A 27,414-nucleotide genomic window follows, 5' to 3' on the forward strand; every position below is an offset into this window, starting at 1 on the left:
AAACAGGGTCTGTCCTCTGCTGACTTACCATTTTTATCTTTGATCTTGCTTTCATCTAAGCCATTCACTCGTGATTCGGGCTTGAACTCGATGTTCCCCAGCTTCAACACCGCGGCCACCACCTCCAACACGGACTCAACTTCGTGGTCCATGAAACCCACAATCTGCATGGCATTCTGGGGAGGGGGGGAAAGCACCTGTTTTCTTTCTGTAGCTCTTTATTATTTTTAAAAAATAAATCATATAACAGATTCGGCTCTGAAAAAAAACAAAAATAACAACAACAACAAAAAGACAAAGTGTCCTGGAATAAACTTTCCAAAAGACAAACCTATTAAGAGACCTGAAATAGCACCAAAGTGGGGCTCTATCTTGTTCAGTGGCTTCAAGCTCTGATTCAAGGAGCCCTGGGGTACTTCACGGGCTGTGGCAAAGGGGGCATGTAAAGAGGAAGACAGAGGGAGAGAAGGCTGAGAGCTGAGCCCTGGGTTCCCACTCTGACTCCAAACAAACAGCTTTCATAAACCCCTACAAAAAAAAACCTCTTCGTTTATTTTACATACGAGAAAAACTGTAGTTTGCAAAGGTGAAGTGCCTGATTCCACAAACTATGGATAACACAGAACATTCGTCCAGTCATAAATTTTTATTGAGTGCCAATGATCTGCCAGGCAAAGCAGTTATGGAACTGGTCCTGAACTCAAGTCTTAAAATCATGTCCAGGAGTCAACAGGTTTCTGTAAGAGGATGTTGAGACAATTTTAAAAAATGATACTCTTAAGAAATGCTTTCTTGTTAAGAATAGCCCAGCTTGCTTGCTTCCTTATTTACTTTCTCTCTCTCTCTCTACCTACCTATCTGTCTATCTAACTATTTATAGTGACTACGTTACATAGTAATGGGAGTGCTGTAAGATTTTTTGTTCTAGAAAATTTCAAACATATATAAAAGTCTAAAGAGCAGGAAAAGAACCCCATGTTATTTTCACTCACCCCCAAAGATGAACCGATTCCAGTCTTATTTTACCTATAATCTAACCTATCCCCCCCATCACCACTATCACAGCTTTCTCATTTAGAAGTAAATAACCGTTATCAGATCATGTCCTATAGAAGTAATTTTCCAAGTGTCTCATAAACATAGAATGTAGAGTACAATTTAAAATAATTTCTTTTCTAATGAACACAAATGCTAATTATTCTGGTTTATGCATGATTTTTTGAAAACTGTATATAAACATGACTTTCTGTCTGAAAAACAGATTTGACTTAACATGACTGTAGGACAGGTTTACATGTGGAATTTAACTACTGAGTTTGGCTATAAAGACATTTGGAATTTCAGTACAATACTAAAAGTTAAACCCCAAGATAATATAATAAGAAAGCTCCTTTTGACAAACAGTAAAACTGCGTGCTCCAGTAAAGCATGGCCTTCTCGATACTGTAGGATTTTTGAGCTAATAAAAAATCAAACTAATAAAAATAAAACAAATTCTTCTATAATTCTAAAACCTTAGGGAGCATGAGTTATACATCGAAGAAAACTCAGAATTATTACCAATTGATTGAGCAGTATAGTGTTACCCATTTTAAAGAGTAATAAGAGGGTTACATCTTACCCTAACGGTTCTGAAATTTGCTGCGTCGTCCACTCCATTAACTTTGGCAGAGTCCAGACTCAGGTAATTGTATCTGCTGAAATCCCGCTCAAGTTTAAGCTTATCTATTGAATCACACATACAAGTTTATAAGTTACTTCAACCAATCTAATCATCTTCAATATCTCATCCCCTTAACGCTTCAGATAAAAAGATTTCACACTATGCATTCAAGCAATAGAACAAAAATTGATACCCAAAGATCAGTGTTTTTCTAAAATCACCTTTATCACCATTGTACATATTTCAAACTCTGCTTGTTTTACATGTATTCTTATCGAGACAGGTTCTTTCCAAACTTTGATAATATAAAGTATCTTCAACGTACTATTTCCTTATAACGTACGATGTCTGCCCAGTGATTCCCCCACTGCTGGACATTTGGATTTTCTCCAGTTTATAATAACAAATAAAGGACAGTGATAAATGTCTTCACACAAAATGTTTCTTTGGATTCTTTTGAATTATTTCATTGGGTTTATTCCAAAAAGTGGTGCACCTGGGTGGTAGGCTCTGATCATTTTATGACTTATTCTGCTTTGCCAATTAGTCCCCCAAGAAGAAGTCCTCACTTTGAAGTGATACCCACAAGCTCTAAGCAGATCAGTGCCTGACAACTCTGCCAGCTTGATCTGCTTTAATAACTTTTGCTAATACATGTGTGGTGAACACTTCAGTGCTGTTTCAATTTAAATTTGTCGATAATTAGTAAGGATGATTTTTTCCCCCAAGTGTGTTGACTTTCCATAGCTCTTCTTGTTTGGACTACTTGCTCAAAACTTTTCATCACTTAGCTATTGCCTATCCTGATGGACTTATATTAATTCTCTAAAATATACAAAGGTCAGACTTTGATCTCTTGTATCAGTTGCAAATGCCTTCCCACTATTTTTAAATCGTCACTGAGCAATTTGTTTTTATGGAATTGTATTCATCTACTGCTCCCTGCTGATTTTTTCTCCCCAACTGGACTAATTATATTCTTCCATTTTATTTTTTAAATTGATGATGAGCCCCTCCCTCAACTTTTAGCTCTTTTAGCAAACCATCTGAGACATGTCCCTCACCAGCCTACCTGGTGAGGTACTCTGGGGACAGATATCAAACAAAGACTGCAAGGTGGCAGAAGACAGCACATCGTATTCATCCCTTCAGCCAGAATCATGGGAAAATTTTAAGAAGGAAGAGGAAAAGCGTATGGAACGCTTCTGCTTTGGAAAATGTTGCAAGAGTAAAAGTTAAAACATAGAAACAGGGACTGGGGCTTCCCCAGTGGCACAGTGGTTAAGAATCCGCCTGCCAATGCAGGGGAGACAGGTTCGAGCCCTGGTCCGGGAAGATCCCACATGCCGCGGAGCAACTAAGCCCGTGAGCCACAACTACTGAGCCCACGCACCTAGAGCCCATGCTCTGCAACAAGAGAAGCCACAACAATGAGGAGACTGCACAGCGCAACAAAGACCCAATGCAGCCAAAAATAAATTAAATAAAATAAAATTCTTAAAAAAAAAAGAAAAAAAGAAACAGGGACTTACTGAGGAGCTCTTCAGAGGCACCAGAAAGCAGCTGATAGAACACGTGGAAGTTTCTTTCACCTCTTGGCTGCTTAACAACACGAGATTTCTCTAAAAGATCTAGAGGGAAAAAGAATCAAATTCATAGTACAGTATTAGTTTCACTTTCAAATACACCATGCTTTTCTTTTCCCCCTCACTTTCTTTTTCATTTTCTGTTTTGTATTAATAAAATAATAACAGAAGCTACATTTTCGGTTCTACTTTCAGGAAGAAGCACAGCTCTAACTAAAACCGCCAAATTAAACAAACCAGGTTCTTTTTGAACCATAGTGAATACGCAAAATAAGTTTAACAATACATTCGACAAGCTGATTAAAGACAATACAGCTTTTATAATAATATTCTCTTGATTTTATACATGATGACATTAAGTTCTTCAATATGTAGTATTACAAATCTAAGCAAGGAAATGCAGCCATTCAGTTAAGAATTCACTTGAGTTATAATGATAACAAGTTAACATTTTTGATACCTTATTTTATGCTAAGTGCTTTTTGGACATTATTTCATTGAATCCTCCCCACCATTTTTGTAAGGTATGATTTTACAGATGAAAAAACTAACAGTCCAAGAGTTCAAGATGGATTTGAAATCAGGCTCTCTGACCCAAGTGCAGGCCCCACCATATCCACATGCCCTGCTACCTGACATAAGTGAACCAGACTTTCTTGATCTCTTGAAGTCTTAAAGAATGAAAGGTGGTTCTCATTTAATGGAATCTGGAGTTATTTGACAGTATACTTTCATTGATTCCAGATGATCTTTCATCCTGTAAATCTGATGCCTTATCAAGTTTTCAAGCTTTCAGGAAGGGGAAGAAGGAAGGAGAAAGGAAGGGATGAATCCATCAGGCAAGTGAACCAGAAAGGTGCCGCTGTGGCAGCAACAGCGGGTGGCAAAGTACAATGGCAGAGAATATTTCTGCCTGGAGTCCCGTCTATCACTGACCAGTGATATAAAAGAGGGTCTGGATTCTGTGAGCAAAGGCCAGATTAGTTATAAAATTATGAATCAGTGATCCTATCATTGAGCACTAATTTGATTTCCCATCAGATTGAAATCTAAACATAATTCAGAAAAATGAGTAAGGGAGAGAAAGATGTGCAATTTCACAGAGACTTGTCCTTGAACTTCTTAAGTTGTATTTCTGGAATCTACACTAGCACGTAAGGAGGAGTTTAGGTAGAGTTAAGGAGTGTAGATTTGATGAATGAGAAGCCCTAGGGTGCTCCAAACACACAAGGCCATTTGTAAGAATGAAGAGATGGGTTGTAAGGACACATAAAATAAACTTGACAGAAAGAGAACAAAAATATGTAAACACAAAAATTATTAGGAACGGGATGCTGCAGAGTTTTCATTTTCATCTCCAGCTCTAACTTGACCTGGATGACTGCCAATGCCCTCAAATCATAGATGGAGAATAATGAAGACTTCATATTTAGCCAAAAAAAGAAAAGGATTGTGTAATAGTCATCATCTCTAAGGACTGAACGTTTCAATCAACTTATAAATACTGACATCCAGGGCAGAAGACAGAGTAAACAGGTAAGGATAAAAGTGCAGTATGATTGCACTTATCATGGACCAAGCTCCTTTGGGGTCCTAAGAGTACCAGCACAGTTTTAGAAGAAAGACCTCCCAGTGCATGGGCAGAGTCTTCATCGAGAAGCTATTCCTTAGAGGAAATTCCTCGAGCCTAGAAGAAAGTAACTCGACTACATGAAAAATGTAAACAAATGCTTCAGTTTACTTTATCCATTCATGCACAAATTCCTTCAATCAACTCACTGCGCACCCACTATGTGCCAGCACTACCTGGGAATGAGCCCGGCACTGACTGCAAACCTGAAGACCTTCTTCCTCTTGACCTACAATTATCACACATACATGCTCTTGATTGCACCCACCACCCAAATCAAGAGCAGCGGCACTGTCCAAGGTGGGCTGGCAACACCTTTAAGAGAGAGCAGGAGATGGGGGTGAGAAAAGAGAATGACCATGTGTCTTTCACCTGTCAAAGCCCACAAACCCCAGGCTCCCCCCATAGCACCAAGAATCCCGCCATGCCTCACCAGCCTCACCTCACAGGGGCACCTTAATGATGATGACAAACAACTGTTCTGTGGCACTCACCCAGTCACACTCCACAAGCAAACTGTGGTATTTCAAGACATGAAATCACACCTTCAGAGCACCTGACAGGGCCACACTGTGCAACAGCAACAATGGCCAGCCTTATGTTTGGCACTTTTTGAACAAATGCTCACACACAATGGAGAGTTTAGGCTATAAGATTCAGCAGATAACAGTCACCAAGTTAAAGGATAATATTCACAGTCACCAGGTTAAAGAATAATATTCGCCTGTGCAGGGTGGAAGGGAACGTTGGCCAATGTACTCCTTGCACCACACATGCTGATATGATCAGTGGTCACTATCATAGTCAAATCTGAAACATAATACAACGTGCATTTAAAAGGAACAGTGCAGGAGGGGAAGTGCAAGGGAACTTTCACTGACCTTCCACTCTGCATTCAGTACTTTTCATTTGTTATCATATTCAACCCTGAGCACCTCCTCTGACGTTGGTTTTATAATCCCCATTTTGTAGATGAGAAAACGAGGCTCACATCACATTTTTACTAAGCAACAAAGCCAGAATGCAAAGCTTTAGGAGACTAAGGTATCATGCTGTGCTCTTTATAATTTTCCAGCAAAAAGAATGCTAAATCCACAAACACTTGAAAAGCCTGAGGCTGTTCTCTACATAAAATATATGACTTCACCTAAGCAACTCAATCACAAAATGAGGAACCTTTTATTACAAAGCAGTTGAGGGTTTTACCACCTAAAATGCTTTGTTGATTACCCCAGAGCCTCCTATTTCTTTATGACTTTTCTTGTAAGTTACAAGCTTCTAGGCAGAACAGTAATCAGGGAAAATGTTTGCTCCCAAATAATTTACTAGTGCTTAAAACCATTCCCTAGTCTATTTCTTTTTGAAAAAACCCAACATAATCTAACAGCATGAAGCCACATCAAATAATTACTCAAGGTACAGAACATAAATTCAATTCACTATAACGACTTGCCACCTGAACATTTTAATGTGCCCCTGAATTAAGGCAAAGCGAAACACTGGCACAGCCTTCTCTTCTGCTTTAGACGCTTCTGCTACCACTGATTGCGCCTCTACTACTAACAAGACTTAATAAAAAGGAGTATAGGATATGCCAGATATTTAGTAGAGAAGAGAGTATAATAGCCTCCGTATATTCCAATGCAGCTACATTCTTGAACCCTCAAGATATAAATTTAAGTTCATATCAAATGTTATATAAATTTAAGTTTTAAGGGACGAGATAAACCTATTAAGCCATTCTAAAGGGGAAAAGCAATGGGTAGGGACAGAGAAACTCTGGAATCAGAACTTTCCCACCAACTCCACCATGACACTGCCACCTGACTATTAACAGAATCAGACCATCACTGAGGGGTTTTCTTAGTTTTGACTAATTACCAGCTAGTCCACAGCATATACATGTTCCTGGGCACTGGGACAACCTCCCTAGGGCATAAGATATGAAAGAAGTAAAATGTCCATGTTTGCACCTACTGGAGACGGATGTCTTTTAATAAGCCAAGGAATAAAAGAACAAGTAGTGGTTTGGAAGGGGGAAAAAAATCACATTACTTTGGAACATAACGGGTGAAGGATTAGATAGCATGATCAAAGTTTCTATTTTTTTTTTTCTTTTTTTGCGGTATGCGGGCCTCCCCCATTGCGGAGCGCAGGCTCAGCGGCCATGGCTCACAGGCCCAGCCGCTCCGCGGCATGTGGGATCTTCCCGGACCGGGCCACGAACCTGTGTCCCCTGCATCGGCAGGTGGACTCTCAACCACTGCGCCACCAGGGAAGCCCGATCAAAGTTTCTTTACTCTATGTATAATCTCCCTTCCTGAAAAAGAAGAAATGGTCCAAGTTCTTGATTAAGGCTTAGGGAAGAATTTGCTTTGTCTCATTTTTGCCAGTAAAGCCAGAATGACAATGAAAGCCCAAGATGCAGACATGACCGACCCTGCTCCTCTCCAATTGCTCAAAGATACACATTATGAAAAAAGTGTTTGAGTGGCACTGAAGGCTCTTCCAACGGATTTGTGTCCCTTTAATAAAGTGAAATGATACAGTTAGCAATAGTGAAAGGCCTGCAATCTAAGTAACAACAATTTATCTCCCTTTGGACTCCGCTGTCTTGAAGAAGAAAAAATGTCAAATAACCAATAAGTTACTGGGCATAACTGATGGTAATTTCAGTGTAAATCTTGGATTATGAACTAATGTTTGCTCCTATATTGGAGTATATATTCTAAAATCAACTCTATACTTTTTCTGGAAATACACAACATAACCCTCAAGATTGAGAATTAGGAAGTTTCACTAAAGACAAGCTTTAAAGTAAAAAAAGATGGTGCAAATGTCTTCTTACAAATCATTCACTGTGCACGTGTATTACAGAAAGCAGAGGTGGGTGTTCACCCCAGTACTCTCTCTCAGCCCGGGTCTCACACAGACCTTTGTCTATCTGCAGGTTACAGGCTTTGAGAGACCTCAAACACCTGGCGCGCCGTGACAGGACAGTGTTTCCCCTACCTCCACCTCCATGCAGCATTTTCATTTCTAAGAAAGCACCTTAAAGTTTTAAATCAAAAGTCAGAGTTCTAAAGTTATAAATTAGCACCAGTGACAGCTGGACACGTTACATGAAAAGTTGTGAGAGGGTTCCCAGTGTCTGCACATGAAAAATCAACTTGGGCTTTAAAACGCTAAGAAAATTTGCCTTATTATCTACCTAATTAAATGCCATTTTTTAAATCAGGATCCAGTTGCATATATATAGCATTTATGCATTTTCACAACAGACTTTTTTCTAATACAAATTTAAAGTTTATCTAATAATTGGAAAGTAACTTATGTGTGTATCTGAATCTACAATTTGATACCCAACCCTGAAATAAAATTAATGAAATATCTAGTCCATAATATCTTATTATTATACATACAATTCTAATAAACCTTGATTCATTTCTTAATCTGAGGTTAATTTAGACATATTTGAACACCTGATTTCTTCTATAGTATGGGTATATAGTCTTGTTTCATGATAAACATGTAGTCTTTTTTCATGGTAAACATATTTTTGTATAAGAAAGAACACCAAAATAAAATTGAGACAAAGGAAAGCATCTATTTTTATATAAAGCCATCCATTACAGAGTAACAGAATTACTCTTTGAAATTTCAGTTTTATTGCTACAGATACTTCACAACCCATGTTTGATTATTTCTGTCTTCTTTAGGGGTATTAAATGTCAAAGTGCTAAAAAAAGCCCAGCCTTGTATTACAAACTAGGTAAATTATCTCAGTTTTTTATGAATTTTGACCCTATACTGATGAATAGTCACTAGCTGTTGAGAACTGACTCATGTACAGGTAAGTCCCCAATTACACATATATATATGGATCAGAGTTTCCTTTAGGAAGTGTTATAACAGATAGCTTTGCTCCCAGTCACCCACCCACTAATGATCAGTTAAACCCAAGGTATGATATAAAAGGAAGAACAAAGCTATATATCTCAAACAATTTAAAAGGGTAAACTTATATTCCATATGCTACAAAATGGCAGGAATGTGCCATACATAAGGATTAAACAACATGCCCTGAGATAGTCAGCACATAAATTAATTGCATCGTAAATTCAAAAGAAATGTAAAAGAAAAAGAATTCAGAGCAATTTGTTCTACCCTCCACCTTCCCTGTGAGTAAGGTAGGCATTTCTTCCTGCTTTATGATTCCATGAGGGAGGATTTCATGAGATGAACTCCCCAGCTTCTCAGCCCCTTACTCACTCCTCTCCTCAGCAGGAGGAAAGACTCCTCTGAGCAGCGAAGTTTGGAAGAAGAAATGGGCATGCATGTACAGCTCAGCCCCCTCATTCCCCACACTGTGCACAAATTCAGCCCCACTCCCAGGCTGTAAGACAGATGGGTTAATGCGCACAAGGAGAGGCCAGGGGTTGCTCGGTGCTGTCAATGCCTGCCAACCTGCCAAAGGACTACTAGCACATCCTCTTGGGTGATAAACCAAAAGCTGCTTTCTTCAACCTTGCCTCTACAGTAATAAAGCTGCTTCCTCTCCAGCTTATTTCCTGTGCCTATTTCTCATGTGTTTCCAAACTGGGTGGGGAAAGGATATTACCTATTAGACCTCTGTCTCAAGTTATTTTCTGCTGCATAACAAATGCCCCCAAAACTTACCAGCTTAGACCAATACCATTTATTAGCTCATGAGTCTGAGAGTCAGATTTGTAGTTCCTCTGATCTAAGCCAGCTTGGCTGATCTCTGCTGGCAGGTTGGCTGGCAGCTGGCTGATCTAAGATGCCCTCATTCACATGTCTGCTGGTTCATTCCATGTGCCTCTCATCACCCAGCAGACTAGCCCAGGTTCACGCACATGGTGGTAATGAGTTCCCCAGAGAAGCAAGAGAGGATAAGCCCCAGTAGAGAACCAACTTTCGAGTCTCTCATTGTGCCATGTTTCCAAATTGTTCCATTGACCAAAACAAATCTCATGGCCAAGCCTTAAGTCATTGAGAGAGGGGACTACCGAAGCATGTGGACACAAGCTAAGAAACTATTGTGGTCATTTCTGAAAACAACCTATCAGCTTTAGGTTGTTTAAAATAAAATGGTCACGAATTCTTTTCCCACTCTTCCCACTGAGAGGTGGAATCTACATTCCCCAGCACTGAAACTGAGCAAGCTTGTGCTCACATGGACTTAACAGAGTCACAGTGATGCTGTACGATTACCCAGTCTACTCAGGCTTCTTCCTGGTTCTCTTGGAACACTTGCTGTCAGGATGTTCTCTCTTGGAACACTCCCTCTCACAGCCGCCTTGCTGTGAGAAGCCCAAATCACACGAGGCCACACATAGATGGCTCTAGTTAACAGTCTATCTGAGCTCACCCCTTGAATCATCCCATCCCAGGAGCCTGACACATGAGCAACAAAGCCTCCAGAGGACTCCAACCCCCCAACTCATGCAAGTTGCCCCCAATCACTAGAGTCTTCCCAGCTGAGGTCCCATATGTCATGGAGACAAGCCAACCCTGCTGAGCTCCAACTGAATTCTTGACCCACAGAATCCAAGAGCATATAACAGGGCCGTTGTTTTACTCCACTAAGTCTGGGGTGGTTTACTGGGCAGTAATAATAACTGGGCCACACACCAATGTCAACGTTTGCTTTCCTTCATAACCACAGGATTGGGTTACTTCTTTCAAGCTGAACAAAGGCATTAGTAACAGATGGTGCTTGATTACCAATAACTTTGTTTGCCTTTGTGGGATTTACAAAAAGTATTTTTAAATGATTAACATAGAATATTCAGATAAACTTACCCAATAAAGAAGAAGCTTTATTTCTCAATAAATTTCTCTATGTCAAACTGTACTTACTGTACATTAGGTACTTATGTGATTATTACTTAGTTAATTCAACAAATATATATTAGATGTTAGACACTATTTTAGTTGCTATCATTTAGCAATGAACCATACAAACTGAGTCTCTGTCATTATAGGGTATATATTTGGCTAGGAGCTAGAGACAATCAACAAATAAATATACAATAATGAAAAGAAGCAAACATTTATTGAGTGCTTACTACGTGCCAGGCACTATTACAAGTGCTTTAGATGTTAACAAATTATTTACAACTCATCACAACCCTATGAGATCAGTACTATTATCCTCATTTCAAAGAGAAAGAAATGGAGGCACAGAGAATTAAGTAACTTGTTGCCTTTTTGTTTAGACATTGGCAACCACATGATAAATCACTGACAACTGCATATATAGGATCATGGATATGTCCCAAATAATAAAGCAGGAAAATATAGAGCCTGCCTATATTTAACCAATTCCATCCTCATCTCCAGCATTTACTGAGCACCTGTTGTGTATCAGGTATCACCCTAGGCTCTTGATACACTACCGTGAACAGGACAGCCATGTCTCCCATCCTTACAGTTTACGCAGGTATATGCACATTTAAAATCTTAAGGCTTCTTCTTAGTATATCTCTATGCTATTCTTCTTTTAGCAGATAACATCCCTTGAGACTTGTACCACATTTTCTCCAGTCTAAATTGCCATTTAGTGCCACAACTATAAGAAAGTATCTGTGTAAGTAGCAGGAAACATCTCGAATAAACAACCTAACCTTGCACCTCAAGCAATTAGAGAAAGAAGAACAAAAAAACCCCAAAGCTAGCAGAAGGAAAGAAATCATAAAAATCAGATCAGAAATAAATGAAAAAGAAATGAAGGAAACGATAGCAAAGATCAATAAAACTAAAAGCTGGTTCTTTGAGAAGATAAACAAAATAGATAAACCACTAGCCAGACTCATCAAGAAAAAAAGGGAGAAGACTCAAATCAATAGAATTAGAAATGAAAAAGGGGAAGTAACAACTGACACTGCAGAAATAAAAAAAATCATGAGAGATTACTACAAGCAACTCTATGCCAATAAAATGGACAATCTGGAAGAAATGGACAAATTCTTAGAAATGCACAACCTGCCAAGACTGAATCAGGAAGAAATAGAAAATATGAACAGACCAATCACAAGCACTGAAATTGAAACTGTGATTAAAAATCTTCCAACAAACAAAAGCCCAGGACCAGATGGCTTCACAGGTGAATTCTATCAAACGTTTAGAGAAGAGCTAACACCTATTCTTCTCGAACTCTTCCAAAATATAGCAGAGGGAGGAACACTCCCAAATTCCTTCTACGAGGCCACCATCACCTTGATACCAAAACCAGACAAGGATGTCACAAAGAAAGAAAACTACAGGCCAATATCACTGATGAACATAGATGCAAAAATCCTCAACAGAATACTAGCAAACAGAATCCAACAGCACATTAAAAGGATCATACAACATGATCAAGTGGGGTTTATTCCAGGAATGCAAGGATTCTTCAATATACGCAAATCTATCAATGTGATAAACCATATTAACAAATTAAAGGAGAAAAACCATATGATCATCTCAATAGATGCAGAGAAAGCTTTCGACAAAATTCAACACCCATTTATGATAAAAACCCTGCAGAAAGTAGGCATAGAGGGAAATTTCCTCAACATAATAAAGGCCATATATGACAAGCCCACAGCCAACATCGTCCTCAATGGTGAAAAACTGAAAGCATTTCCACTAAGATCAGGAACAAGACAAGGTTGCCCACTCTCACCACTCTTATTCAACACAGTTTTGGAAGTTTTAGCCACAGCAATCAGAGAAGAAAAGGAAATAAAAGGAATCCAAATCGGAAAAGAAGAAGTAAAGCTGTCACTGTTTGCAGATGACATGATACTATACATAAAGAATCCTAAAGATGCTACCAGAAAACTACTAGAGCTAATCAATGAATTTGGTAAAGTAGCAGGATACAAAATTAATGCACAGAAATCTCTGGCATTCCTATATACTAATGATGAAAAATCTGAAAGTGAAATCAAGAAAACACTCCCATTTACCATTGCAACAAAAAGAATAGAATATCTAGGAATAAACCTACCTAAGGAGACGAAAGACCTGTATGCAGAAAATTATAAGACACTGATGAAAGAAATTAAAGATGATACAAATAGATGGAGAGATATACCATGTTCTTGGATGGGAAGAATCAACATTGTGAAAATGACTCTACTACCCAAAGCAATCTACAGATTCAATGCAATCCCTATCAAACTACCACTGGCATTTTTCACAGAACTAGAACAAAAAATTTCGCAATTTGTATGGAAACACAAAAGACCCCGAATAGCCAAAGCAATCTTGAGAACGAAAAAAGGAGCTGGAGGAATCAGGCTCCCTGACTTCAGACTATACTACAAAGCTACAGTAATCAAGACAGTATGGTACTGGCACAAAAACAGAAAGATAGATCAATGGAACAGGATAGAAAGCCCAGGGATAAACCCACGCACATATGGACACCTTATCTTTGATAAAGGTGGCAGGAATGTACAATGGAGAAAGGACAGCCTCTTCAATAAGTGGTGCTGGGAAAACTGGACAGGTACATGTAAAAGTATGAGATTAGATCACTCCCTAACACCATACACAAAAATAAGCTCAAAATGGATTAAAGACCTAAATGTAAGGCCAGAAACTATCAAACTCTTAGAGGAAAACATAGGCAGAACACTCTATGACATAAATCACAGCAAGATCCTTTCTGACCCACCTCCTAGAGTAATGGAAATAAAACCAAAAATAAACAAATGGGACCTAATGAAACTTCAAAGCTTTTGCACAGCAAAGGAAACCATAATCAAGACCAAAAGACAACCCTCAGAATGGGAGAAAATATTTGCAAATGAAGCAACTGACAAAGGATTAATCTCCAAAATTTACAAGCAGCTCATGCAGCTCAGTAACAAAAAAACAAACAACCCAATCCAAAAATGGGCAGAAGACCTAAATAGACATTTCTCCAAAGAAGATATACAGAATGCCAACAAACACATGAAAGAATGCTCAACATCATTAATCATTAGAGAAATGCAAATCAAAACTACAATGAGATATCATCTCACACCAGTCAGAATGGCCATCATCAAAAAATCTAGAAACAATAAATGCTGGAGAGGGTGTGGAGAAAAGCGAACACTCTTGCACTGCTGGTGGGAATGTGAATTGGTTCAGCCACTATGGAGAACATTATGGAGGTTCCTTAAAAAAGTACAAATAGAATTACCATATGACCCAGCAATCCCACTACTGGGCATATACCCTGAGAAAACCATAATTCAAAAAGAGTCATGTACCAAAATGTTCATTGCAGCTCTGTTTACAACAGCCCGGAGATGGAAACAACCTAAGCGCCCATCATCGGATGAATGGATAAAGAAGATGTGGCACATATATACAATGGAATATTACTCAGCCTTAAAAAGAAATGAAATTGAGCTATTTGTAATGAGATGGATAGACCTAGAGTCTGTCATACAGAGTGAAGTAAGTCAGAAAGAAAAAGACAAATACCGTATGCTAACACATATGTATGGAATTTAAGGGAAAAAAAATGTCATGAAGAACCTAGGGGTAAGACAGGAATAAAGACGCAGACCTACTGGAGAACGGACTTGAGGATATGGGGAGGGGGACGGGTGAGCTTTGACAGGGCGAGAGAGAGTCATGGACATATACACACTAACAAACGTAGTAAGGTAGATAGCTAGGGGGAAGCAGCCGCAAGGCACAGGGATATTAGCTCGGTGCTTTGTGACAGCCTGGAGGGGTGGGATAGGGAGAGTGGGAGGGAGGGAGACGCAAGAGGGAAGACATATGGAAACATATGTATATGTATAGCTGATTCACTTTGTTATAAAGCAGAAACTAACACACCATTGTAAAGCAATTATACCCCAATAAAGATGTTTAAAAAAAAAAAAAAAGAAAGTATCTGTGACTATTAATAAAAGCAACAGGTTTCCAAGCATTTCAAGTTCATAACACTAGATCCAAAATGCTCAAATGTAAATGTATAAATTTTATGAGACCCACACGCATTAACAAAGTAGGAGAAATAGTACCTCACATCAGCCAAACATCTGGATGTGTTTCCATGTTTTATCTTCTCTACTTAAGTAAATGTTTGACATTTTCTATTTTTGTAACACTTCTCTCCTAATGATACTAACCTCAGAGATATGTAGCTTTCAAAACTCTCCTAATGATACTAACCTCAGAGATACATAGCTTTCAAATGAGTTCAAGACTTAGGTTTTACAGCATACCTCTCTTAGAAAGAGAGGAAGAGAGACTAAGTTACTGGGCATTCTTTCCCCACTTCCTGGGTACACAACTGGCTCAAATGATCCTGTGACTTTTTCAAGGTAATAATTACAGCCAACAACGACCTATGCTTTTACTAGGCAGCTGCTGGAAAAGGAAACAAAATAGATGACCTACAAAATGGCAAATCTTGTCTCCTTTTCTGGGTACAAGAAGCTAACTGTTGGCAGCTTGCAGAGAACAAGAGTGGGTTTACCCATTGCTTTATACCCGCTCAAGCCAGCAGGCAGCAGCTCCCCGTGGCCACCTATGAGTCAGTCCTCTCTCTCTATTCGGGGTGAAATTTCCTGCTCTCACCACTAATGTATCCCTTTCCTTTCCAAAGCAAAGGATACTCTAAAATACCAGGGTGTTCCCACTACCACAAATTTCAATATAATTTCATTGTGGGAACAAATGGTAACAAAAACCATATGACGTTCATTCATGATGGTTTTTAATCTTCACTGGAAATGAACTGGGTGTTTACTATTTATTCTCCATGGATACTGCAAGAATTAGAGACAGGAAGACATTTCTGTTTGAAACTTCAAAATGTAAAACCCAAGTTATTTTCTGATACTTAGAATAAAGGCATCCTTAAATATTTTCCTAGAGTCCTCAAGAGTAATATTGGTTCAATCATTCTAGAATGTTCTATAATACAAAGTTAATGTAGCCTCATTTTAAAAATAGTGTATTACTCAATTAATAACTAAATTTAATTTGTCTTGTAAAATGCAAGTGTTATAAAAGTGTTATAAATATCTTTCAGAATAAAAGCTAACCTTTCCTTAAAATGGTGGTCTTAAAACTGAGGCATACCTTTTCCTATACAGCTCTCGTCAGCTGCCACATACTGTGAAGGAAGCTTGCGTAACAAACTTGGCAGGGTTATAATCACTTGCTTTTGGTGGTATTATATATGATTCGCATGAGTATTTCTGTTTCCTATTTGACAGTTAAAACCATTTAACATAAGTAGTACCATCCTAGCCAATTTCACCTCAGATTAAAACTTCCTCTTCAAGACGTTTTTCCAATAATAATACATTTTTACAATACGTATAATCCCAATGGTTAAGAATCCGCCTGCCGTACTTCCCAGGTGGTTCAGTGGTTAAGAATCTGCCTGCCAATGCAGGGGACACAGGTTCGAGCCCTGGTCCGGGAAGATCCCACATGCCACAGAGCAACTAAGCCCGTGTGCCACAACTACTGAGCCTGCACTCTACAGCCCGCGAGCCACAACCACCGAGCCTGCACGCCCAGAGCCTGTGCTCCGCAACAAGAGAAGCCACCACAATGAGAAGCCTGTGCACCGCAACGAAGAGTAGATCCCACTCGCCACAACTAGAGAAAGCCCGCGTGCAGCAACAAAGACCCAACGCAGCCAAAAAAACAAACTATTTAAAAACTACAAATGGTAGAAATGGGGAACCATGGAATTCATCCAGTTCAATCCTATAGTTTCCAAGATAAAGACTCTAGACCTAGAAGTTTACTCTACGAACTATGATTTAAAAATTTTTTTTAAAAATTCAGCTGCATGGTTTGCCCAAATTCTAAAAACACTCACTTTCAAATGGCATCCCTCTGGTTCTAGAGTTTCTCTGGAAGATCACAGGGGCCACCCGGGGGTCTAGGGGTTCTGGCTGCTCATCTCCTCTTTAACCAGATCAGGCCTCATTTCATCTGTTTCATATTTGGAATAAAATTTCATTTGGAGAAAGAATGCCACTGCTATAGCAAAAAGCAGTGCTTTGGATACCTGAGCCAATTGTTAGTTTTTAATCTAGTACAAACTTAGATTTTTTTCATTCCAACAATCCGAACAGCATCTTAGGGTGGTGAAAAGGCCAGGGGAAGCAGTGTGTGTGTGGGGGGGGTGCGTCAGCAGTGCGGCCCTCAAAAAAAACAAGAGGATAACCAGGCTGCAGCTTCCCCTGGAGGTGCACTAACCCTAAGTGGTCATCGTATCCTTGCCAAACGAATCAGCTACAGAATCAACAGGAGCAGAGACATCAGGGCGGTGCCACATGCACTGAAGCCCCCAAGCATGGATGAAGGGGCCTTACCTACAACAGATACTGACCACTGTGCCCACTTGAGAAAACTCTGGGCCTGGGGCTGTTAAGTAGACCTCACCTGATTTTGTTCATTTTTTCACCTTTGCCGGAGAACATTTCACTTCTGCAATCACAAATCATGACTAAAGAAAGCTAATAGATCTGTCTCTACCTAACAGGTGTACGACATTTCAATTTTTTAAACACTGAAGACAAAATTCTCACAGTAAAATTTGAAGTACAGGTTTTTCTCATTTTATCGGGTAACTGTTACCCCAAAAGTCATTAAATTAAAATCAATTATTATTTATATTTTGTTTTTAACCACAGAGTAATTTTGTTAAAGAAAATAACGGTTGGAGAATCTTTTTTATTACTGGATTGGCTTGAAGACCTATAGGATATAAAATACAGTTGGGCTAATATTTATTTCTTTAGCAGACTTCTAAAAAGTTTTTCAAAGGCAAAGACTTTAAGTGATCTTTTAAAAAGATTTAGAAATTAAATATTATAAAACAATCTGAAATGCATAGGTTAAAAATTTAAGTATAAGAAAAGGAAATGTATTCTTAAGCCTATCTCTTAAAGACCCAAGTATCTAAAATATTCTGTTATAAATATATGTTTTACTATTCTGAACTTCTTTAAAATACTCACAGTTACTTATCACTCCTCCCAGGGGATCGCCTTTAAAATCGAATTCAATATCCATATATTTGCCCTGCCAAAGAAAGACTTGGTGAGTTTTCAAGTTCACCTCAAAATATTCAGTCAGTGTATCTTAAAGCATAGCATGATAAGCCCTTTATGCATTTGTTTAAATGTAATTAAGAAAGACACAGTTTACGTAACCATGATGCAAAACAATGTGCCTCCAAAAATAATTCATACTAAATACCCCATTAGCTCAAAGTGAGCATATCTCGTTGCTAATTTAAGAATAGATCTTCTCAGCCATCATAAGACTTTTGGATAAGTTTCAAATTTCTCAAGGACGTGTGTATTCAATTCAAGAATAAAAACCGGGAAAATTAGTATTCCTTGAATATGCACTAGCTGGCAATATAAATTATTTCATTTTTATAGGCAAAGTATGTTGTAAGCCATGGCTAGACATTCCAAACACACTGGACAGTGGACAAAATGGAAGACTTCGAGTTCTGTTTTTATATCTACTCAAATCAAATGCATGATTATGTGGTGTGACCAACTCAGAATCAAAGGCTCATCATTATTACTTTCTTTGGCTTTTAATCTAGATTATACAGAAATATATAACCCATGTTCATATTACACCTTATAGATGCTACCTTAAACACACAGAAACACACATGGAGTCTTACACTGTGATTTTTAGAGAATGGGTCTGGACTGTCTGGTTAAAGAGTAACAAATATATCAGAATAACCCTGAGAGCTGTTTTTTGTTTGGAAAAGGGTGTGTTGATCTAATAAGTAGTCTTTGGTTTTGTTTCATGTTCTACCTTAGTCAGATCGATGGTTTGTAAATAATTCTCCCAGAGAATTACTTTAATTCTATTTTCAAAATAATGGTAAGGGAGGAGAAACATGATCACATGGCACACAATCAACAATGTAATCTGTGATTTTTTTATTAGCTCGTGCATGCTCCCCCACCTTCTCCTTCTTCATTGTCACTGGTCATCTGGCCTTTGTAAGTCTTCACTTGCTCATTAAGCAAATGTTTATCAAGCATTTCCTGGACACTAACGTAGGCACAAGGGAAAGCAAGGCATCACTCCTGCCCTCAAGGAATTTACAGTCTGGGGGGGAAATGAAACATAAATGGGACATAACCACGTATAGGGATACATCCTACAGTGGGATCATGGTGCCGTGCGCAAAGAACAGGGGACAGAGGGGGAGGAGGAGATCTGCCCGAGCTTAAAGGCGAAGTAGCAGGAGAAGTCAGGCAGGCAAGGAGGCAGGGGATCAGGAAGGAGCAGGCATAAGCAGTGGCATCCGTGAGGATGGTGGGGAAGTCAGAGCACATCACGACACCGACATTTTCTCCTGACAGCCAAGTTGTGTCACTAAACGTTCCTCAACAAGGACACCATGATCAGACTTGCCTCTTTACAAGACCACTCTGGCTAGTGTGGAATGGACTGGAAAGGACCTATCAGATGTAGCTGACAGAGGTGAAAGCAATTAGGGGAGAAACACTGGTGGCTTTACGCCGGAATAGCAAAAGAGGAAAGTAAACAGAGTTGAGACCTACCCAGAGAGTCACGATGACTGGTCATGGTTGGATGGAGAAGGTAAGAAAGGAGGGTGTTCAAGAATTTAAAAGTCCAGGAATGTGGCCCAGGCAACTGAGTGGATAGCGACACTCTCTAGGACGCGAGGGGACACTGGAGGCAAAGCAGACATGAAGGAGGGAGAAAGAGTAACTTCACAAGAGAGTCAGAGGATGACCGTATGAGAGGGGATGATTTTGGTGGCAGGTGGTCCCTGGGCAAAGGAGGCGAAAGATCTAGAGTACAGATGCAGAGAGATAAGTGTGAGAAAGGAGCGTGTATACTGATATGGAGACAGGAGAGGTGCCAAGGAGCGGGGCTAATTTGCTTGGAGAGCTTGGAAGAGGATGATTTCTGTGAAGCAGACATAATAGCATCAGCTGAGAGTAAAGGATAGAAGGTTTGAAGAGAGTAGAGCAAACACTGTGGAGAAAGGAAAAGGAGGCTGACCAGGGCTAAACTCCTGCACAACACGGAGAACTCAGCTGATGCCCACACTGATGACTCCCCAAACGCTTGGTTCTGGTCCTGGCACTAGACTACTCACAAATAACCAGCGGCTTCCCACCACCTACAAAATAAAGTCTGAGACCCTGACCCTGCTACTCCAGGCCCTCCAGCTGGGGCCCGGACCCACCTTCCCAGCCCTCTGGCCCACGGCTCCATTCACAGACTCCCTGGTCTGGCCATTAAATCTGGCAAATGAAGGTCCACACTGGTTTCTCTCCTCAGTTTCTCAGGCTGTACTGCCACCTCCTGCTGCCTGCCACCCCATTTTGGCTTCTTTAAATCTTGTGGACCCACTCAGGACTGTCCCCTGCCCCGGACTCCTCCAGCTTCTCTATTCTGAGCTTCCATAACACTTCATCTATACTTTTCATGGGGAACTTACTAGTTTATGTGTTGCGTTATAATTATTTTCAGCCATGTCCATTTTTCCTGACTAGTTTATAAGCTTCTTAAAAATAGGTATTCAGGGCTTCCCCAGTGGCACAGTGGTTGGGAGTCCGCCTGCCGATGCAGGGGACACGGGTTCGTGCCCCGGTCCGGGAAGATCCCACATGCCGTGGAGTGGGTGGGCCCGTGAGCCATGGCCGCTGAGCCTGCGCGTCTGGAGCCTGTGCTCCGCAACGGGAGAGGCCACAACAGTGAGAGGCCCGCGTACCGCAAAAAAAAAAGGTATTCATTCATCAATAAATCAATGTTTTCTGAGTGTCCACTATGGCACCGGCCCTGCTCTAGCTCCTGGGGCCACATCAGTGAACAAGAGGCCGAGGTGCTCGCTTCCTCCGCGCCTACTCTCCAGGGCCAATGATGATGTAAACGGGGGAAGGGAGCACATAACTCCAGAGACTGTTGAATGCCTAAAATAATGAAAATGGGATGAAGTCACAGAGTCGCCAGACGGCATCATGGAAATGACATCTGAGATAAGACCTAAATGATACGAGACGCCAGCCATACAAAGATCTGGGGACAGAATGCATGGTGTAGAAGGACCGGCAACAGCAAAGGCCCAAGTCCAGGAAGCACTTGGCACACCTGCCGGGCACAAAGGCCTGTGTGACTGAGGCCCAGGGAGCCGGGGAAGGCTGGGTCGGCCCACCTTGCGTGGGGAGGCTTGGGGGAGCCCGGGCTATATTTTAGGTGCAAGGGGACCGCAGAGGCTGTCAGCCGGCAGGGGACGGCAGCGTGTAAATATCACTCCGGCTACTGGTGGGGAAAAGACTGCAGGCTGCAAGAGGATACGCAGGGAGACCTAAGTTTAACTATGTTTAAAAGAAAACCCGGAGGTTTCAAACAAAAGAATGAATTGTGTGTGTGTTTCTATTCTTACTGAATAAGAGGAGTGGTAATGAGATTTTCCAGACCCTAGAGCGCTCTCTCCCACACTCTCCAGTGCCCCACTCAGCTCCTGGCACACCGCTGATGCTCAACAAAATCCCCCTCCAAAGTCCTTAGTCGAGAACAGTGATTTTCGAAGCCTTAAACTGTTATTTTTTCTTTTTTCCCCAAAGCAATGAGCCTCTCTTACTAGAAGCTCAATATGCCAAGTTAAAGTGCTGGAGTGAGGGTCACTGTGAGGCACCTCCATGGGAACAGTGGTCCACACTGTCAGCTACGATGAGGTGCAGGGTCTCCCAGGTTTCTCAGCAAAGAGATCAAAAAATTTATTCGGAGTTAACCTGTCAGACACAGCTGAAGGAAATGTAATTTCCCTGGAGTCATAAACCTCTGTTATATATACAGTAGTAATTTTAAATATAGTAGAGTCCTACTATAATATTATAACACAGACTTGAGTATACTACTGGTCAAAGTCGCACCCACAAAGCAGAGAAATTACTAAAAACTGGGCATGAAATGATTTAGCCTATAATCAAGTATTAATCTCATATCCTAATACCCGTGTTATGATAGGATTTCTCTGAAGTTACTTAACAAGCCAAAACACCTGCCAAGCCTTTCGCTAGATTTTCCGATGTCTCTAAGTACCAGTGACTCTTTAAGCAATACGGTTTTCTGTATTTTTACGGCCTACAGACTAAATATATTCGCAAGTATTTTTTTTAAAGCGTGTGTATATGAGATTTGCCAAGAGCAAAAATAAAATCTCTATCCTATAAAGAAGCTTGATCTATTGGAATTACTTCTATCTGCCCACACTTTGCGTCTAATTCTATTTATGTAATGAGATTAGTCATGTTACCACAACAGGAAAAGGCATGGCTCACATCAGTTTTAACAACTTAAGGGGCTAATCCAATGGAAAAAATTCACTGCCTTGGAATTAGGAACCTTAGCCTTCCACTTTCCAATCTATCAAAACGATCTCCACCTGAGGTTATTTGCATGCCTTAAGTACAGGATAACGCCAATGAGAAAAAAGCAGAAAGGGGGCTAAAAGAAGCTGGGGAGTGGAGGTGTGGGGATGCAGGAAGGGTGTCTGGCAGCGAGGCACAGACGATCATCAATAATGGTCCCAAGTAATGTATATGAGAAGACAGCTTATAAAGTAAACGATCTTTTATTATGAAATTTATAAAACTGGCTCAACTACAGAAAAAAGCCATCAATTTCAAAATGCCACCATCACACTCACCATATTTCCCCCAGCTGCCTCCAGGCAGTGTGTGTCCCTGTCAAGACCAGAGGCAGGAAAGAAGGCAGCACAGCTGGGGAGACCCAGGGGCTGATGTGCCAGAGTGTACACTGCAGAGGTGGGAGATGAGGCTGGAAAGGTTTCCACTATGGGAATTAGCATTTTCCAACTCAGCCCGACTCAAAACATCAATTAGCTTCAGTTTTTACTATTCAGTCCTCCCCACACCCCCCATTAGCAGCCAAACTTATTAATTTTACCTCTATAAAGTTTTAGAATACACCTCCATCCTTTCTGGTCCCACTGAAGAACGGACAAGAGCTGTAGAGTATACAAACTTGACACCTAGTTTACCCTTCTTTCTATGGAATTTCTGAGTCTTAATTGATTTCTAAATATCAAAACTCACATTAGTAAAGAGTTACTCTAAACAGCCTCACTGAAATTGCTCATGGAATTTTATGATAGATGACAAGAAAACATGAAAAAAAGATAGCTTGTCACTCCAAGAAGAACTAAAAAGGAAAATTCCAGAAAGCAGAAAAATAGTCCTTTTAGCTTATGTCTCAATATGGTGTTTCTTATTTTTTAAATGTGTGTATTAAGAAATATTAAACATCTACTGGTTGTTTAAACACACATGAGGTAAATATTAGTGTTAACACTTATGCTTATACAAATACTTACAAATCTAGAGGAGTTGTCATTCCTTACAGTCTTGGCATTTCCAAATGCTGGTAGGAAAGAAACAGATGTGTGGTCAAGTGACAGAAAAATAATTTCAAGCCAAAAAATAAAACAAATGTAATATCTGACATCCATAAATCCTAGAAATGCAACTTGTAGCAATGACATTTCTGTCTAGAAAATTTCCATAGAAACTACTTAACACGAGTCTTAATAAGCTGCTAAAGCTTCCATGTCTTTTTATAAGTTCACAGAAAGAGTCATGCCTATGATTCACAGAATTTTTTTCAAGTACTACTGTAAACTTAATCCTGTCTAATTCAACACATTTTAACTGTTTTGATAGTAGTCAGCTGAATGGCGAGCAAGCAGGGCTTCTGTGCTCTTCTACCGTTATTAACAATGAATAAGGTTATTTTAGAGATGACTACTTAACATTAGCAAAGGTTTTATGAAACTCAATTGATGAGGTTTTCAGGTGGAAAAAGGCATGAGAAACTTTAAATTGTTTAAGTTCGAAATAAAAGGTATTTAAACGTGATTAAATATATAACTGAAATACAGAAAGAGTAAGAGACTTGGAAACATCATTTCCAATAGGCTAAAAATACCATATAGTTTCATTAGTTTATGTCCATCAGACCTAAGTGAAACTTTCCAGAAAAAAAAAAAAATCAGCCCACAATGCAAAAATCCAAGTTTGTCCCAATCTTAGCTGCTTCGAGGAGCTAGAATCTCCCACAGGACGCCCTTTCAAACGAGAGCACATAAGAACCACAGGATGACACTGCCCCAGGCACAGAATGCTCCTGTTTGACAAAGGTATTTCAGTGTCATGAGGTAAAATGACTGCTTCATCAAGCTTGTGCACAAGATAGGAGCAAATTAATCTGGGCCTTGGTAGTAGAGGATGTAAGTGGAATAAATGTAAGTCGTATAAGAAGAGGGGATCCCTGTTTGATGCTCTGAAGCCTAGCAGTGCACCTCAAACTTTAACGTGTAAACCTATCACCTGAGGATCTTGTTCAAGTGCACACTGGTTCAATGAGTCAAGGGATGCACATGAAATTCTGCTTCTCTACCAATACCCTCCCACCCCACCCCGAGGCTGTTACTGGGATCTGTGGGCCACACGGCAGCAGCAAGGACTGCAGAGCGATGCACGATGATGTGGCAAACAGAAATGAATCTTTAAATTAAGAGGTCGGGCATCAAATCCCTGGAAGCCGCCACAACTTCATTAAATTAAGATTAGCCTAACAAGAGCTCACATGATTAACAATGGCTAAAAGCTGGTCCAAGTTTTGAAAGCAATCACCTGATCAAGATGTGTAACGCTCACTGTGGATATTCAGTAGCCAAACCTGCTGTGTTATATTTCACGTTAGCTAGTATTTTTATGTTTTTGATTGTAAAAAAAAAAAAAAAAAATAGTTGCCTCCTGCTAGTTAAGACAAAATTTAAAGTCAACACAGGGCAAGTTCTTTGATTCAGAGATTCCACTTGGAATGGGTATGGTTTCGTAGGTCCCTGACACCAAATTCTCTCTTCAACAGAAAATAAGCTGAGATGTTATATTAAGTAAGGAAACCTGCACATGGGAAACACTCAAAAAAGGATGCTGAAGAGGTTCACATCCTTATCCTACGTCCACCACCAGCTAAAGGATTTTAATAAATGCAACCTTGATAATGGTGAGTGTTGACCTAGTCATCATGAAGACCATGACATTTTTCGTGTTTTCACAGGCGAGATCTTTGTGGTGGGTGTCAACACGCAGGGATGCCAAATTAACTAATTTGTACAGCCCCAAAGTCCAGCACGAGACGCTGACACATAAAGGAGAGTTTATTGTGGCTTGAAGGTCAAGGGCAAGTGAAGGAATTGCTTCAAAAAAACTTTATTCAGGGTGCCATTTGCAAGCCATAAACCATCTTTTCATCAAACAAATCTGAGTTGCACATTACTAAACACAGCTCTAAACACTAAAGTCTTTTACTGTGAGCCACAGAATCAAAAACAAGTGTTCCATTATAGAACACTTGAGACACATTCCTCAATTGTTTTTTTTAAGTTCATTGTTCTAAATGTTCATTTACAGTAGCAGCTCCAGTTAAAAAGTAAAGCATTCCCACAAAAGATAATACATGCCCACAGTAGACATTTCTTCCAGTTCCTGCACTGGGGCCTAGTTTCAAATACCATTGAATAAAGGGCCAGATTCTAATCACAGATGCAAGCTATAGCATTCCACAGTGTTTCTCCTTTAGATCACAGCATTCTGAAAATAAGCATCTGTAGAAATATAACACATGTATAGCGTCCTAACTAAAAGCAAAAGACAGTAAGCAAAAAGTAAAAGACCGGGATAGTAAGATAAAAATAAAACACTTTCTACAATAGCTTCTTTATTTGTTAGGTCCTTAAGGGGAAGAAAGGTCAATAACAATGTAACAGGTGTTCTGGCCTTTGCTTCTCACAAGCAAAGTATTCTCATGAGTTTTATTTCACTGTCTGGAGGATAAAGATGCATGGTGCCTCCTTGTAATAAAGTGGAAGGAGGGACTAGGCCTGAGTAACAAAGACAATGGGCAGAGTTCTGTTCCTCCATACTGGGGCGGCAGAGGGGGGTCTCCCCCCACAGAGCAGTTCTGCTTTAATCCATGTTAAATCTTGACCTTCCATGACTTCGAACAAAGGGCTGAACCAAACTACTCTTCTAGACCAGAGATTCTGATCAAGGTGGTCTTGATCCCCTCAGGGGACATCTGGCATTGTCTGGAGACATTTTCAATGGTAACAACTAGAGGCAGGGGTGCTATTGGCACCCAGTGGTTAGAGGCCAGGGATACTGCTAAACATCCTACACTGCACAGGCCACACAGCAAAGACTTATCCAGTCCAAAATGTCAACAGCACCAAGGTTGAGAAACCTACTCCACCCCAACAACTGTGTTAAATGACAACGCTGGCGTGCTTACAATATAAAGCAAGGCAAAGGGCTTTCCAGCAATAGGAAGAGGCTTTGAGTTACTGTTTCCAACATAAGGATGGTTTATACTGATGGTTTACGCCAACCTCCACGGCAGAAGGGAACTTCTCTCCGGCTTTGTTTTCTGATGGTATTATGAACTAAATGTTTGTGTCCCTACCCGACCCCACCGCCCAATTCATATTTTGAAGCTCTAACCCCCCAATGTAATGGTATTTGGAGATGGGGCCTCTGGGAGGTAGTTAGATGAGGCCAGGAGCCAGCGCCCACCTGCCCATCATCCCCCCTCCCCCTCCCATATACACACACAAAGAAGAGGTCATGTGAGCACACAGCAAGATGGCAGCTGCCTACAAGCCAAGGCTTCAGAAGAAAACCTACCTTGCCAGCAGGTGATCTTAGACTTCGGAGCCTCCAGAAGCGTGAGAAAATGGATTTCTGTTGTTTAAGCCACCCACTCTATGGTACTTTGTTATGGCAGCCCAAGCTGACTAACAGACACAGATGGCCAACCACAGAATTTGAGCTCTAAAGTCAGGTTTAGGCTTTTTGTAACCCTGAGAAAACTGGTCCTTAAATATTTCTCTGGCATAGCCTTGGTTTCCCTGACAACAGAAATCACCAGCCATGGGTGTTATCCTCAATGATAAAATAGCACTGCCCTCACATTGCTCTTTTCCACCAAGTTTCTCCCAGCTGTCAAGTCAAATGCAAATATCAGTTGATTATTATTAAGCAAAATGTAAGTAATTCAAATAAAAATTAAAAGGGAGAAAAATGATTGCAAGTGGGAGAGCTCCTTTTACACGAGTAAAGCGTTCCCTCCTTCAAGTGCGTGAAGCCAGGAGTTCCTAGGATGCCGCTACCTTTTGCTCAGCAGGTCTGGGCCTGACTCTCCCCCTCCCAGCCCACCTCCCAGCACACCAGGTGTCAGAAGTGCCCGGAAAACTGGATTTACCGTTCCAGTCATACTGACCCAAGGTACACAGAAAATCCTACCTTCCAGGACTGGGTTGGACTGTAAAAGCTGTTCTTTGACTTGATTAACTTCTGCTCCTTTTCCACAAACAGCTGCTACGTAGGACATAACAAGCTTGCTGGCCTCTGTGGATGAAAACAAGCCATATTAATAAATTAAGCAGA

At 40.3% G+C, this 27,414-nt stretch overlaps 1 protein-coding gene across 4 annotated transcripts in view; it reads right to left on the reverse strand.

The window, feature by feature from the left end:
• The window catches only part of MYO1B (myosin IB), a 187,731-nt gene that overhangs the window by 55,821 nt on the left and 104,496 nt on the right, over nucleotides 1-27,414 (reverse strand). For all 4 annotated transcript variants that reach the window (XM_029225226.1, XM_029225228.1, XM_029225227.1 and 1 more), the window contains exons 5-10: nucleotides 27,271-27,375; nucleotides 23,280-23,326; nucleotides 17,887-17,950; nucleotides 3,196-3,294; nucleotides 1,622-1,725; nucleotides 29-176 (exon numbers count right to left, since the gene is read on the reverse strand). In XM_029225226.1, coding sequence (XP_029081059.1) covers nucleotides 29-176; nucleotides 1,622-1,725; nucleotides 3,196-3,294; nucleotides 17,887-17,950; nucleotides 23,280-23,326; nucleotides 27,271-27,375 — 567 coding nt within the window. The remainder of the gene's footprint in view (nucleotides 1-28; nucleotides 177-1,621; nucleotides 1,726-3,195; nucleotides 3,295-17,886; nucleotides 17,951-23,279; nucleotides 23,327-27,270; nucleotides 27,376-27,414) is intronic.

This window comes from Monodon monoceros, unplaced genomic scaffold, assembly GCF_005190385.1.
Source record: "Monodon monoceros isolate NGI ecotype Baffin Bay Population unplaced genomic scaffold, NGI_Narwhal_1 Super_Scaffold_16, whole genome shotgun sequence".
NCBI lineage: Eukaryota > Metazoa > Chordata > Mammalia > Artiodactyla > Monodontidae > Monodon > Monodon monoceros.